Below are 16,444 nucleotides of genomic sequence, written 5' to 3' on the forward strand. Positions count from 1 at the left end.
ACTTTAGATGCACAATGAATATCAAACATCGATCGTTGAGAATAAATATTATCGACATACCTACACGCCTAGTTTTCAAGATATCAAAACTTTTTTATCTCAAAACACTCACATAGCACATGGCGTGCGTTGCTCTTGTGCGAGAAAGAAAAAAATCCTAGTTAGCCCTCTAATTTGTTTTTATAACAATTATGGGACAAAACATGTTAATGGCAAGTTTAATGTGTTTTAGATACATATATAAGCATGTCATATTATGTGAATGGGAGACGATCGGGCTGTCAAGAGAGCGTTCTTGGGTCGACCGACTATTGGCCGTCCGGAGGGTCGACCCAGGACCCAAGTATCTCTAGGAGGACAGTGTGGCAGCCGATTTGCGTCAGCTTCAAGTCAGTAACTGGCGTGAGGCTGCGCAGGCTCGGGACAGGTGGCGTGCTCTCATTTCGGACGCCAAGGTTTTAATTTTGGATCACGGAGCCAAAATAGTTAGATAGTTTTAGTTATTAATAAAGACAACGTTAATATGACTTCGACTGTACAAGACTGGAGACTAAACCAACGCCTTCAATTCCAGATCGCACTGGCCACAGAGAACTCCATCATCCTGCAGAACCTGGACTTCGCGGCCAGCGGCAGCTACTCCTGCGAGGTGTCCATAGACACGCCCATCTTCACCAAGGAGTCCAGCGAGAAGCAACTTACTGTTTTCCGTGAGTTCTCAATTTCTTATGCATATATTATCTTGTTTTTAATTTTTAATATAGCAAAGGCCGTTACGGCCTTACGGTGGAAGAGAGGCACCATGCGCGATATATGTATTTTCAAAGAGGGACTACTGATAAGTCTTTTTCTTCCCCTATCAAAAAGCTCCCGCTCCCATATCAAAAAGGTACAAAAGGAACCCTTATGGTGGTGCGATTCTGCCCGTTTAATATCTGTCATTCTATCACGAGTATCACGTTACTATCTCATGCTATCGATCTGAAATTTGTAATAGTTGGGCCACTTTTTTTTTCAAAGTCCACCCCTCTTTTCAAATTCAAACCTTCCATTCCGTTACCGCCATACAAAATGTATGAAAAAATGGTAACGGAATAGGAAAAAGAGCTTTTCGTTGAAAGAGCTCGCGGAAACCACATAAAATCGAAAAAAGTGGGGGGCACAACTTTGAAAAAAAATGGCCCAGTTTGGTTTTAGGGTTCCGTACCAAAAAGGTACAAAAGGAACCCTTATGGCAGCGCTCTGTCCGTTCCGTCTGTCTGCCTGTCTGTCACATTTCTAAATATCTCGAGAACTACTTATGCTATCGACTGAAATTTGGAATATAAACATTGTTAACCTCTACAAATTGAAAGTATATTTTTTTTTTTTATTAATATTAATTGCAGATAATGGTCAAAATGAAAGGGGGGCAAACGGTAAAAGTCAAGTTACTAGGTTATCGGGGTATCATTAGAATGAGCTCAAACTACATATCAAAACTTTTTTTATATATTTTTTTGTAGTGGAAAAAAAAAGAAATATGAAGGAAAATGTAACAAAAAATACCGCCGTTATGCGGATAAAAATATTTTTTAGCCGCAGACTTTCCACTCAAACACCTACTGTAAGATCCCGAAATTCTTTTTTCAGTGACAGATGAACCTTTAGGCATCCTAGACACATGTCTAAGAGCGAAAGGTTTCTAATGAATCATCAAGATAATCTGAAGGGCGGCAGGGAGACCCCTAAGGCCTTCTCGCAAAGTGCCTTCGTGAAGTTTTTTTTTTGTACAGGCAAAATACATGCCTACATAATAAGTACCTATGAATCACCCGTGTTTCCAAAAATAACGTCTTCACAAACAAATCAATACAATAGTCAATTACTGTCACTTCACACGTCATACATACATACATATAGTTACCACACATTTGAGTGTCAAAAAACCGGCCAAGAGCGTGTCGGGCCACGCTCAGTGTAGGGTTCCGTAGTTTTTCGTATTTTTCTCAGAAACTACTGCAACTATCAAGTTCAAAACAATTTTCCTAGAAAGTCTTTATAAAGTTCTACTTTTGTGATTTTTTTCATATTTTTTAAACATATGGTTCAAAAGTTAGAGGGGGGGGCACTTTTTTTTTCCTTTAGGAGTGATTATTTCCGAAAATATATATTATCAAAAAACGATCTTAGTAAACCCTTATTTATTTTTAAATACCTATCGAACAATATATCACACGTTGGGGTTGGAACTACATGTAGTACCCTAATAAAACATTTTTTTCCACTTTTTATTTTTGCACTTTGTTGGCGTGATTGATATACATATTGGTACCAAATTTCAGCTTTCTAGTGCTTACGGTTACTGAGATTATCCGCGGACGGACGGACGGACAGACAGACATGGCGAAACTATAAGGGTTCCTAGTTGACTACGGAACCCTAAAAATAGTTTAGGTATATTTATTAGCAGAGATAACAAAATATTAGTTTGTACATCTCTGTAGGTACAAAGTTGATAATTGGAAAACAAATACGCCTGACATCAATATTTGATGTGTGTATCCAAAAACGGGACTGCAATTGGTTTTACGACCGGTCTGGCGCAGTCGGTAGTGACCCTGCCTGCTGCGCCGCGGTCCCGGGTTCGAATCCCGGTAAGGGTATTTATTTGTGTGATGAGCACAGATATTTGTTCCTGAGTCATGGATGTTTTCTATGTATATAAGTATTTACATATTATAAAAATCGTTGTCTGAGTACCCACAACACAAGCCTTCTTGAGCTTACCGTGGGCCTCAGTCAATCTGTGTAAGAATGTCCTATAGTATTTATTTATTTATTCTTAATCCAAAAAAAGATACCTACTCCATGAAAAGGGATCTTCAGTCACGCTTTTGGGCATCTCAATATCACTAGATATGATTTCCAATTTTCTATAACAAATGTTCAATAATATTGTCTTCGGTTACCGCGATAGTTATGAAATAAAACTATGGAAACGGATTAAATCGCGTATAATGAATTTAAAATATTGTTGTTGAAATGTTCAATGTTATGTATATATTTACGTATTGGCTTATCGTTCTGGTCCCAAACCTACAGATGCCCTGGTGGTTGACTGGTAAGGACTGGCCCCGTAGCCTAATGGCATTTCTCCGACGCCAAACGAAAACGAAACGCCGCGCCAGTTTGTCGGGCTCTGTCGCGCCAATATGCAAGAGCGATAGAGATAGATATCTACTAGCGTTTCGTTTCGTGAGCGTTTCGTGAGCGTTTGTGCCATTCGGCTACGCACCCTGTGTCCTTATTATTAATTTGTCTTTCCCATCGCCGTTTGACCCGAATACATGTGTAGTTGTATACATGTCTTTATCTCCTGTCTCGCTCACGCGACAGTGCGTGCTTGATAAATGACTTCAGCGGAACCTTCAGAACGCATTTAGCCATACATGGCACGCTATCCGAGAATTCAGTGTTACCAACATAGCAACTAGCGGCGAGATACGATTTTTTCTTTAAAAAAGTCACTTTTGACACTGACCAGTCCATATTATTTATCAACTCAATTCAAATTATTGAATTAATTTGTGCAAATAATGGCACATAACAAATGGAAAATATATTTTCATTTTCAACCCTTATTTTACTCAGGTACTATACTTAATTTATCGTATTTAGAGATAATATTTTATTTGTTGAATTGAATGTAGAAACTTTTGAACCCTCGTAGTAGTCTTAGTTGTGACTGCGTACATTTTAGCGGCTTTTCGTATATTTTAAAGTTTCGAGTTGGCAACACTGACGCTATCAAATAAAGAAAGCTTTCTGTGGACGATTTGCGACACTATGCGTGATTGCAATTTGTTTTGGTGGGCTTCAAATTGCCCTTTTTAGGGTTCCGTACCAAAAAGGTACAAAAGGAACCCTTATGGCGCCGCTCTGTCCGTCTGTCTGTCTGTCTGTCACATTTCTAAATATCTTGAGAACTACTTATGCGATCGATTTGAAATTTGGAATAGTTATGAAACATTGTTAACCTCTACAAACTGAATGTATATATTTATTTTTTTTTCAATTTATTAATATTAATTATAGAAAATGGCCAATCGCGTGAACTCCTATATGCCTGAAGAGGGGCCTCCGAATTGGCCCGAAACATGTCGCAGCAATAGCGATATAATAACGTGAGTACAACCGTAGATTCATTAATTTTTTGAATATGTCTCACGAAAGTTTAACGTGTACAAATAACTATTAATACCTATTTTGACATTTTATTTTACCATTTCACTAATCTAGTTAAGGATTTAATCAAATGAATCAAGTGACAAAGGCAAGAATCTAATAAATCAAAACTAGTTGACTTTTTGAGTTCGTTTCGTCAATTTATTACTGTCGTGGTTCAGGGATTTTATCAAATCCCTAAACAAATTTAGTGAACTGACAAAACATGGCGTGTCTATTGTTATTTCACTAAACAGAGTCAGGGACTTAGTCAAATGACTGAAATTTTCTAGGGAAATGATGAAATGGATTCGCCATTTTGACATCCTGTGTGAGTTGATCATATCCCTTTCCCTGCGACATATCCACTGAACAAGCGTGCCATATATAACCAGTGGACTCTAATTACTAATGCAAACACTGTAAAACATGGAAAAAAATGGATCAGTTGCAGTTGAAATTGTCCCGATGTACCTTATAGGAACTGTTATTCGATATTTAAACATGAAATAAATAAATAACTTATTCTGATTGCTGTTCGTTTCCCTAATTTCCAATTTGATAAAAAAACAGGTACCTAACCCCTATCAATCCTACCATTCATAAATGGCACCCTAAACCCCATTATCGTGGTTGATCGATGACAAGTTTTTTCTAGAAGGAATTGCGTATAGAGAGCGTGAAACATATCCACGCAAACACTATCGTGAAAGCGAAAACGCAATCACACACTCTTCAACTCGTTGGAACAAGGTTCGAAATCGGGGGAACTGTATTGAGAAAAGCCTGTCGGTTAAAACTTGTGGAAACTGAACGGTATATAGGCATAATGCTTAATTTCTCGAGAAATATTCGAGTGAACATGTCCTTTTGGACAACCATTCATATTGCGACTTTGATGATACTGGGTGGCTAGCCGAATGGCACAATCGCTCACGAAACGCTCACGAAACGAAGCGCTAGTAGATATCTATCTCTATCGCGCTTGCGTATTGGCGCGACAGAGCCAGCGGCGTATCGCTTTCGTTTGGCGTCGGAGAAATGCCATTCGGCTACGGGGCCTGAAATCTAAAATTTACCTCCTAATTATTTTTTTCCATTTATTTCTGTGTACCTATGCCAAGAGTACACAAAGTTCCATCTGTATAAATAATTGGTAAGTATGTGGGCTTTATCCTTAAACCTTATTTCAGTAAGATCCAACTCCGAAGTTGGCTCAAGCTGTGTAAACTTCTTAGCCATAACTTTAGCTCTAATAATTCGGGCAACCTAATACTGGCGCTAAACAATAAACTGACTGCCGCGTTCTGCTTGCAGAGTTGAGACACTAGATTTATTACTGACAAATTGCAAAGCCCCATTTAGATGGTACGAGTTTCTCGCCTCGAACGTACGATTATCGAAGTACGAGAAAAAATATCGTATCATGTAAACTATGCGTACGATATCGCACGAGAGGGGGCGATAATCGCCTCGCCTTTGATATTTATATGTCTCCGTGTAAACAAAACACATATGCGAGAATCGTATACGAGTTTATACGCTACTCAGTCGAAATGAATTCAGTAGAAATCATGTAAAACATGGTGTTTTTATATTTATAGCTGCCTCTCAGTAACTGCTAAAACCAAAAATAAATTCGGCTTATTAATATTATACAGTTAATGTTTACCTACTGACATTTTACCCCATATATCTATGGGGCAAAATGCCTACTATGATTTAAAAAAAAAAATATTTATATTCTATGTTTAATAATATCCTAAACCTAATCGCAAGTATCGCAACCAGGATTTTATTAGCTAATAGTTAACGCTACGGTCGAATTCATTATTTTCCCTATTGTATATTATTCTCTTTTTTTTTTTTCACAAAAAATAAACTTATAATTAACAGTTTACAGGAATCCTCGCCAAACTGTAACTGTGTGTATTGAGACCTTCATAAATCATTTATAGTGTTTTTATTATTGGGTACTATTCAACTTAAATTCAAATAAATCCAAGGTGAATTATACCCAATATTATAAAAAAGCATATAATATATGTGTTTATAATTAATTAATTAGCAACTAAGCACGCAAGTTAACAGGTAACAAAACTCGTATGAAAATCGGTTCGCTCCGATTCGTGCGATAATCGCACGTTCGAGAAAAAATGTCATACGAGAACCGGTTTAGACGAGTCGAGAAATGTTATGGAAATATCTCCTGAAAATTCTACTCTCCGTCTAAACTATTTCGCCTGGCGATAATCGCCTGGCGAGTCTCGCATACGATACTCGTATGCGAGTTTTTATTTCTCGCACTAATGTAAACGTTTTGGTACGATACTCGCCAGGTGATTATCGCATACGATAATGTCATACGAGTTTCTCGACCAAGACGGGCGAGAAACTCGTACCATCTAAATGGGGCTTAATTCCGTAAACAAATAAGAATTGATTCAGGTTTATTTCTATGAAATTTAATGATTATGACTCGACCGTCATCTCGAGAGGCTATCGCTAGGTGGCTAGATCAATAGTCAGATTCAGGAAGGAACATCATCTTGGACACGGCGCGGATAGTCCGGCGGTTCCTCTCTCGGCAGCCCTAACCACCGGCAGCTTGGGCCCCGCCCTGCTGCTGGCGGCACCCTTAGTTGTTGTTTATAAAAATATGAATAGCTTTGTACATACAGGAAACTATAATTCAATGGGAATTTAAATTCCTCAGAGCAACCAATGTTACCAGCACAAATTAAACACTTTGTTTAATCTACATTATATTACATTTCTATGATAATTTTAGTAAATAATCTTTAATTATTTTATACATTCAGTTTAATATTTAAATACTTTAAAACACATATCTAAATAAACTATTATAATCATAATCTATGAACATTTAAATCAGTTAATCACTAGACTCAAACGTTTCTCAATTATACCTTCAAATCTCAATCACTAAATTCAATGTTTACATACTTCTACCCGTCATTTGCTAACATTTGCGTTGCTGCTTACGAGCACAGAATCCTCGAGTCTTTAGTCCTCAAGCTTTAAAGACTCCTAAGCTTTGAAGGTTTAAGTATATAAGGTTTGTAGCATTTAAGTCTTAAGAGCTTTTAATAAACTAGGTCCTAAGGTCAACAGAAGTAAAAAAAACAGGCCAAGTGCGAGTCGGACTCGCCCATTGAGAGCTCCGTACTTTTTAGTATCCTGAGATACATGAGATACAGCGTGGTGACGTGACCGGGCGGACGGATATCTGAGTCTTAGTAACTTACGTTTTTACCCATTTTGTACGGAACCCTAAAATCTACCAAACCGACACCGTCAAATTAAGGGTTAAAATAAATACTATCTGCCTATACTATAAAGCTCGTTGTTTGAGCTCTTAAAGCTTGACACAGGCCTTCGAGGTTTAGGGGGGCTTGAGCTCTCTATGAAGCCCGAGTCTTAAAGACTCACTCTTAAGAGCTCATAAAAAGCTTGAGTCGTTAGGGTTATGAACCGTTTCTGAGCTAAAACCTTTAACGCTTGAGTCTTTAAAGCGTGAACCTTTAGGGTTTGCAAGTCTTTAAGGTTTAAAAGTCTTCAAGACTAGTCTTATAACAACACTAGAATAACAGAATTAAATAACTAACATGAAGCTTAAAACATGAATCTAAAACGAATACCTCCGCCTTACAGAAGACCGCAGCCAAATAGCACTAGATCCTAATAAATATAATCTTTAAAAAATTACTCATAAATAAATATGAGCCTAATAGCGGCATGGACCATGGTAGCTATGTAAATATGATAAATATGTTGTTTCTAGGCTTTTATTTGGGCTTTATTATAACCGCAAACATATGCAAATGGTTGGGCTTCAGTGCCCATCGGCTCGGGCTGCAGCTTTTAATATTTTGCGCCCCTTCAAAAACACAAAAAGGAGTGCGACAATAAACTTGGGACCCTAAAAACGTTGTCAATGGAAACAAGGAAAAGTGTTGTGAAAATATATATATTTGAACGTAGCAGATGGGTTTCTGCGGATCTTTTCCTTTGGTTGGGTAGTAAATACAAACAAACCTAGCAATTTTTTTAACGAATTCACTACCAGTAACGCATCGTTGATTTTATTTATATTCAGAAGCACTAGTTTTTCAATCCTAATGGGAAAAAAAGTGACGTATGCGATTTGTTCCTATTGTGTTACCATTTTCCATATACCTAAGTAGGTATTTGTATGAGATAACAAAAGAGGAAAGTAGCAAAAATGTATGGAACTTCTGGGACACTTTTTTCTCCTATTTAGATAAGTGCTTGAAAATGTCAAAATCCACTCTTAGATTTATCTTCTCATTCTGCTTTCGTCACGCATTCTTAATTCGTCAATTCGTCAGTAATTTTTACCGTTTTTAATGATATAAGTAAGTTGTATGCTTACATTGCTTACTACCTTACTTCAAGTTCAAAACGAACGTAGACAAGATCTTCGTTATATTCATTTTATCTCGCGAAAAAATCTCCAGGCGCCGTAGCCGAATGGCATTTCTGCGACGCGAAACGAAATCGAAACGCCGCAAAAAGGTAGTCTGGCTCTGTCGCGCCAATACGCAAGAGCGATAGAGACAGATATACTGTGTAGCTACGAAAGAGATATTATCGTGAGCGTTTGTGCATTCGGCTACGCACACAGGAACGTTCTATACTCGTACTGGGCGTCGAGGCGCCAAATACTTTCCAATCCCAGATTTATGTCGGACCCAACACGTTTTCTATTATTGGGCTTCGGCAGTCACGATAAATAACAATTTATATTTCGTTTTGTATACAAGCTGTTAAAGTGCGTAAGTATGGTATACATACTTAGAGCCTGATTCGGATAGTTTTTTTTTATGGTTTTGTACTTACGCAGATTTATCATTAAGGGAACTGTGGGTTCACAGACAAATCTACTATAAACGTTTAAAACCCAAAAATAATGTCTTACTAGCTTTTTCCGACGACTTCTTCTGCGTGAATGAGTAATTCTCAAGGCGCCTAATAACAATTTCAATTCGATGAAAAAGCAAAATGCTTACATCAATTCTAACAGGCGATGCCTAAAACTAAATTAATAGATACCTCATTTTCGAGATGGAAGTGAGATACTATTGTTTAATTTACTCTTAACTTAAGGGATGATTTCCCATAATCGGGATCTACGTACCAAATTTCAACTAAAGTGTATCAACAGTATATTCCCCGTGTGGCCACTGGTTAAGAATTTCACCACCCCTTTTCTTCCCGTGGGCACATCTCGGACACTGGCGATCAAATATGTGAAAAAGGCGCGTTCCTAGCACACATTCTAAGCTCGTGTAGGTGAACGCGTACCATGCTTGTATGTGAAATATGACAGGTCGACTGTTCGCGTTTTTGACAGGCGGTAACTGTGAAGTGTGAGGTAACCGAGAGCAGGTGGGCGTCACTTTCAGCGGGGAGCGGATGTGGCCATACTGTATAATAATACTCTTTATTATACTGTGCCGTGTGGGTGTCGTACGAGTTGACCGTGGGATATGGGTTAAATTGTGGCGTAGGCGAGAGGCAACCTATCACTGCAATGTCACAAGTTAGTTTTTTTTAAACCCCTTAGTTGCCAAGAGTACCACTGAAACTTGAGTAGTTTCATGTGCTCTGCCTATCCCTTTATGGGACTACAGGCGTGATTAGATACCAATATTTATTTATTATCAGTTATTTAAACAGACGACTATCTTATTTATAATATTAGTACCTATGAATTTGTACTAACAAAGTTATATTTATTGCAATCCCAAATAGCCCGTATCCAAACAGCGTACGACAAATGTGGCACGTATCGCGCTCAAAATGAATTAAATAACTCTTCATAGAGCAAGTTTCCGAGGAAATTTTGTATCGTTTAATATTTTGTTAAGGAAAATAAGCGTTTTACGCCACCGTTTTACGCTGTAGCGCTGAAACTAGTTTCTTCCTTATTAAAAGCAATTATGTACCAAGTTTAGGTAAGTTTCTGGATTTCAATAGCCGTCTAAGCACGCTCAGGAATAAATGAATTCCCAGTATGGTAGGTATATTTTATTCAGCGATTAAATTTTTCACATACATATCATCCATCACATATCTACCACGTACATACTTATTTGGATGCATTAAGAGGATACGATACCGAAGCACGAATTCAAATTTGAGATTTTTAGGTCTTTATCGCCGTCGCGCTGACGGGGGTGGAACCCACAGAGAGGCCCTGTGTGCGTGCGCGTGGCGCACGCACACACCCGCGTCCGCCGCCGGCGCGAGTACTTACTCGCGCTCAAGCGCTCTCTATATTTGTCTAGTTTCGGACTTCTGATGCATAATGTTTTGGACTCCGTGAAGATATTAAGTGTACTGATTTGACTAAAATGCAAATTTGTAATGTTTTAAGGAATGGTAGAAGCAATTCCTTATCTTATACATAATGTGATTATCTTAAAAGATGATTTCTTTTAAGATAGTCACATTGTTAGCGAAATAAAGTTATTCGGTATGTAAAAAGCTAAAACCTTTTCGATTTCAAAGAGAAGCCATATTATAGGAGTAGGTACGTACAATCAACCAATTAATCTGAATCCTAGGTCATAGGCCAATTTAGACCCTTACACAGTAAAAGTAAAACTGACTTCTGTAGCAAATAAAAGACGGTGTCAATACGACAGGGTTCTAGAGTGGCCTAGGATTCTACATAATTGGTTGACAGTATCTACCTACCAAAAATGTATGTGAATCTTATTCTTTTTTTTTGCACATGTTTGACAGAAGTGACAGCGTAGGAAAATTTAACTAGGTAACAATTTGGTACCTATTATACTTACCAGACACCGGATTATGTTCCAAGATAATTAGAACTTTTTAGCAGAATTCTAACAAAAAATCTGCCAAACAAAATCTTATTGCATATGAAGCATAAGGACCTTTTTCAGATGGAAAGCTACATATGCATCTTATATTTCTAATTTTCTAGGGTTGTGTATACATATTACCTACCTAGCATTAGAAATACAAGGCTTAGCACAGAACAAGACCAACCATAAAAATGCTTAACTAATTTGCCAGCTAAATTTAAACCTAGGTATCGGTACTTAAACGTATAGATACTTTTGATATTTTTATTATTTAAACCTTATTTATACTTACATATCAGCATTTCTGTTACCATAGAATTAAAACGTATATAACACTCATTTCATCTACCAACTAAGGGCATCTGTAATGTAATCTACATACAAATAAGGCCCGGTTAAAAGTCTCGAAATGTTATGTACATTTTATAATTAGATAAGTGTAAATGGGTCAAAAAATTGGATCCATGTGCAATTGTGCATTAAGTAGGTGCACTTTTCCCAAATTGCTGCATGTATGAAATAAGGCCCATCAGTAACTTACCAAAAAATAAGGTATTTCTTACATACCGAATTAAGCGTAATTGTGTCGCTTAACTTCAAACCTGGATAAATCCATTCTGCTACAAGGTTAATATATATTTTTTATATATTCAATCTTAAAGCAGAATGGATTTAAGTACCCAAGTTTGAAACTATGCGACACAATTGATAGTATGTATCTAGGAGATATTTTCTTTACAAAATCGTATTATTCAAGAGCGCTATGATAAACGCACGTCGAAATAAAGTAAAATTGACAATATTTACCGATGAGATTGTGCTCTGTGTGTAATGGTAAACATTAATAATATGAAAAGTAATTGTTTCAGTCAGAGCATCTTCACTCGTCAATTTCGTCTAGTTGTGAAACATGGGTCACAAAGGACGATCGCCGGAAGGAAAAGAATAAAAATATATGGATACCTATATATATTATAATATTTATCCCGTAGGACAGCAGGTTACTTCAAAGTACTTTAATTAACTACCTAATTTTAATGTTGTCTTCGGTTCCCGTCGTCGTTCGTCGAATCCCGGTAAGGGTATTTATTTGTGTGATGAGCACAGATATTTGTTCCTGAGTCATGGATGTTTTCTATGTATATAAGTATGTATTTATCTATTTAAGTATGGTTTTGTATTTATCTATGGGATATGGGTTAAATTGTGGCGTAGGCGAGAGGCTGGCAACCTGTCACTGCAATGTCACAGTTTCGTTTTCTTTCAACCCCTTATTTGCCAAGAGTGGCACTGAAGCTTTAGTAGTTTCATGTGTTCTGCCTACCCCTTTATGGGATACAGGCGTGATTTTATGTATGTATGTTATCTATTTAAGTATGTATTATTTATTTATTTATTAGTAAAAACATGTTTACATGACATTACAGTAAAACCAATGCGTCACGAAACTTAGATAACAAAAAAGAAAAAAAAAAACAGTAAGTAAGAACATGAAAAAAAAACAAACAATAAAGTTTAAAACTAAACAATTTATTTGGGCGATGACGTAACAGCGTGGCTCCGTTGCGTCGTTTGCCCCGGTGTAGGATTCAGCAAGTTGCCCCGGAATCGCCGAAAAACCACACCTTTCGGCCAGAAGTCTGCGCTCGCGATGGTGTCCTGCGCTATATCGTCGCCTAGCACCCATAGTACAAGCTTTGCTTAGTTTGGGGCTAAGTTGATCTGTGTAAGGTGTCCCCAATATTTATTTAATTATTTAATTACTTACCATAATCATAATGTAATAAAATGTGCATTTTTTCGTGGTTACCAACATGCATACCAACCATAAAAATGCTTAACTAATTTGCCAGCTAAATTTAAACCTAGGCTATTTAAACGTATATATACTTTTATTATTTAGATCTTATTTATACTTTTCGGCAAAGCATTTTTGTTACCGCAGAATTAAAACGTTGGTAATACTCATTTCATCTACCTAGGGCTTATGTAATGTCAATGCAAACAAGGCCCGGCTATTAAGTTTCGAAATGTTATGTACATTTTATAACTTGATAAGTGTAAATGGTTCAAAAATTTCGTGAAGTAAGTAAAAAAGTAAAAAGTAAGTATTATTAAACAGAAAAACTATGGGTCTTATTAATGCAGGTATGAAATAAGGCCCATGCCGCCCATGTGTCCACATGTTCACAACCTTCGATACCCAAGAAGTAGCGCTACGGAAATAGAGATGGATCGGATAACACAATACCTGTATTGTTTCTTGAATAAATATATGAGTATGAGTATGATATAATCTTCAAAGATGAGCTATCAACAGCGCCAGTATTTGAGTGGTGGCCTCAGAGTGGAAGGCGACCCCGCAAACGCCCAGTACTTATGATACACAATACACATAAACACAATACATTATAATATTTATTGCCCCGTAAGACAGCAGGCTACCCCACACTACTTTAATTAAGTACCTAATTTTGTCCCTTTAAACTTAATATGAAATAAAGTCTGCCTATCTTGACCACATTGACCTTGACGCACTGCTTGTTAAGACTTGAACCCCTCTAATTTAGAGTACCATATCCTAAATGCATAGTCCTGAATAAATGTGTTTTAGACGACAGACCGTAGTATAAATACTTATCACAAAAATTGATGATTGAATTCATGAACACAATGTTTACACAAAGTTATAAAACTTAAGAAGCGAGTGATGGGCCTTATTTAGAGAAGTAACTATTTAGGGCATTTTTTGATTCTATGTCTGCGAAGAAAATATACAAAACGGCATGATTGATAAAACTTAGAAGAAATATAAGCACTGGGCCTTATTAAGGGCAGGTACTGGTACCAACCTGAACAAACTATGTATTACTAAATAAGGCCCATCGTTTTTTTAAATATTTTAAAACATGACTTAAATTATTAATATTACTTACCTAATTGGTGTTCGGCAGAATAGTAATAAATAAACAATGATGACCGAATACCAAATTTTCGGCAAAATGGCTGAAAAGACCGAATACCAAATAGTTGCCTAATATTCGTGGCATCTATCGTAAAATACAGCATAACTTTATAATTGTTACTAGTAAACCAATGACGAGAAAAGTTATGCATGTATAAAATAAACCTATACCTGTATGCAATTGTTACGTACCTATACTTATAAAAATATGGACTTAGTATTTCCACAGAATATATAATACAGATTCAAACTTAATCGCGTATTTACTATGTTTTAAACACTAACCTCCGACGTTTCAAGGACGGCATTGTCCCCGTGGTCTCGGAGCAGACTGGTCTTTTTTGGACCACCAATTTTAAATATGAACATATAATAGTACGTATTTCTAACTAAAAAGTTCGTCAAATACGGTATGTCGATATTTCGACGTAGTATATCGATAACTTTTCACATCACTAGGTTATCGACATTAGATGTCGAGTATTTCCCATCACTTTATTTCAGTGTACGTATATAAAAACTTAGCCCAGCCCCTAAATTTGGTGCGATAGGGACAACTGCAGCTCAGGCGCGAAATCCCGCGTAAAAACTGCAAAAATCGAGGTTCCGCTCTCGACTGTTTCCTCCTCCAAAACTTAACCAATCGTTACGAAATTTGGAAATCAGAATGACAAGGAAAGTATCTGTGTCGGACCGTTTCGTTTTTTGGATAATTGATCTCAGTTTTGAATACCACGCCTTTCTTTCTGGCAAATTCAATTAAGCCGTTTTGGCCAAAACAAAAATATCAAAAAAAGCAAAACGGTCCGACACAGATAATGATAATAAAAGTCTGTGTTGAAAAAACCATTGATCTAGCTTCAAAAACCAGAGAGGAAACAGGCGAGAGCGTTTGTATGGAGAAATGAGGGGTATCGTAGCGTCTTAACGACTCGTTTGTGTAGCACATATAACATGGAGCAGGGACTAATAAGATCATTACGTCAACTAGTAATCTACCCTACTTCACAGAACCTATAACTCATTGAATACTTCTATTTAAATAGCTTTTGACTACGCTTCCTATTGGCTGTAGGTATCGTATCCAGTTAACGATATGGATTACGCGCCAGTACACACACATCATTTGATTGACACATATTAAAGAAAATTTCATACAAGTCTCCAAAACGCGCGCAGTCAATTTTCTGTTCAGTTTAACAAATTGCTCCATTTCGCTCCCCGAAAACGTTTAATCTTTATATAACGGCATCCCTATTCAAATATGCCGTGCGCATTTAAACATCTGTGCAAATACCACGTCGCCACATTCAATTCCAGATCCGGCATCAAAAGTTCAGATGTATTTCAGTTTCCACCAAAAACAACATCATTAAAGGTCCATTTGAATTCACAATGAGGCACAACCATGACGCGCATAGCAAATAAGCAAATACAGCGAGTTTACTCGGCTAAACTAGGTTTCTTGAAGTTTGAACTGTAGGCCGGCGGAATAGGAGGCAAGCCAGGGCTGGCACCGAGTGCGCAGGGATTTCTGAATGGATTGAGGCTACTCGAAATCGGAAATGAAACGCTTATTAGGTACTAAATGGCTTAATATTTCGCTGTGGGACAGGGCTCGAATTTCGTTAGCGCTACGCTTCCGTAACTAGTTTGTTCTCGAATGCGCAATATTTTGACATTCAAATTATGTTTCTAATTATAGATATGTACGTTTAACCCATATATGCCCATAGGGTCGTTTTCGACCCACTGCTGAAAACACGCTACTATATACTCATTAAATAAATAGGAGAACGGGGATAAAATATTTATTTACAAAAAGATAGTAACAAATATTACAAATACGTATCAAGCATCAACAAAACAGGGAAATTTATCAAGTGGAGGAAGGATTGGGTAGGGCTGCGCCATCATTTAAGCCAAAGAAGTTTTTGAAATAGGAGAATGAGGTTGTCACCTCAAAAAATAGGAAAAAAAATATACGTGTTGGGCGCATATGGGCTAAGCAAGATTCGCTGTGTGTATTTTCGCATTTTTATTAAATTGTGTAAATTTTATGAAACCGCTGAAACCTTAAAAAAAACTTAGGTGACTTCAAATCTAAGAACTGTCAGATTGCATACAAGTTTTTTTTTTAAAGATTTTTAAGACTGTCTGTGTTTTCAAAGTTGCACTTGCACTTCAATAAGGATTTTCTTATTGACCGAACTTAGTGGTTTCAACTTGGCAAAAAATACTTGCATTTATATGGGAAGAATCGTGCGGATCCAGGGACCGGACCTGCAAGAATATCCAATCCTAGCCCTTCCGTAATTACTATATATCTACGTGTAGCTGGATCAGCCCGTTGACATTGTAACGACCCGATGTCCTCGCCTCTTACAAATCT

General features: G+C 37.2%; 1 protein-coding gene across 1 annotated transcript in view; it reads left to right on the forward strand.

The window, feature by feature from the left end:
- LOC125242552 overlaps positions 1–16,444 on the forward strand; it is an 84,619-nt gene that overhangs the window by 18,229 nt on the left and 49,946 nt on the right. Inside the window, exon 2 of the mRNA XM_048151314.1 lies at positions 575–710. Within this exon, the coding sequence (XP_048007271.1) occupies positions 575–710 (136 nt within the window). The remainder of the gene's footprint in view (positions 1–574; positions 711–16,444) is intronic.

This window comes from Leguminivora glycinivorella, chromosome 1 (assembly GCF_023078275.1).
Source record: "Leguminivora glycinivorella isolate SPB_JAAS2020 chromosome 1, LegGlyc_1.1, whole genome shotgun sequence".
NCBI lineage: Eukaryota > Metazoa > Arthropoda > Insecta > Lepidoptera > Tortricidae > Leguminivora > Leguminivora glycinivorella.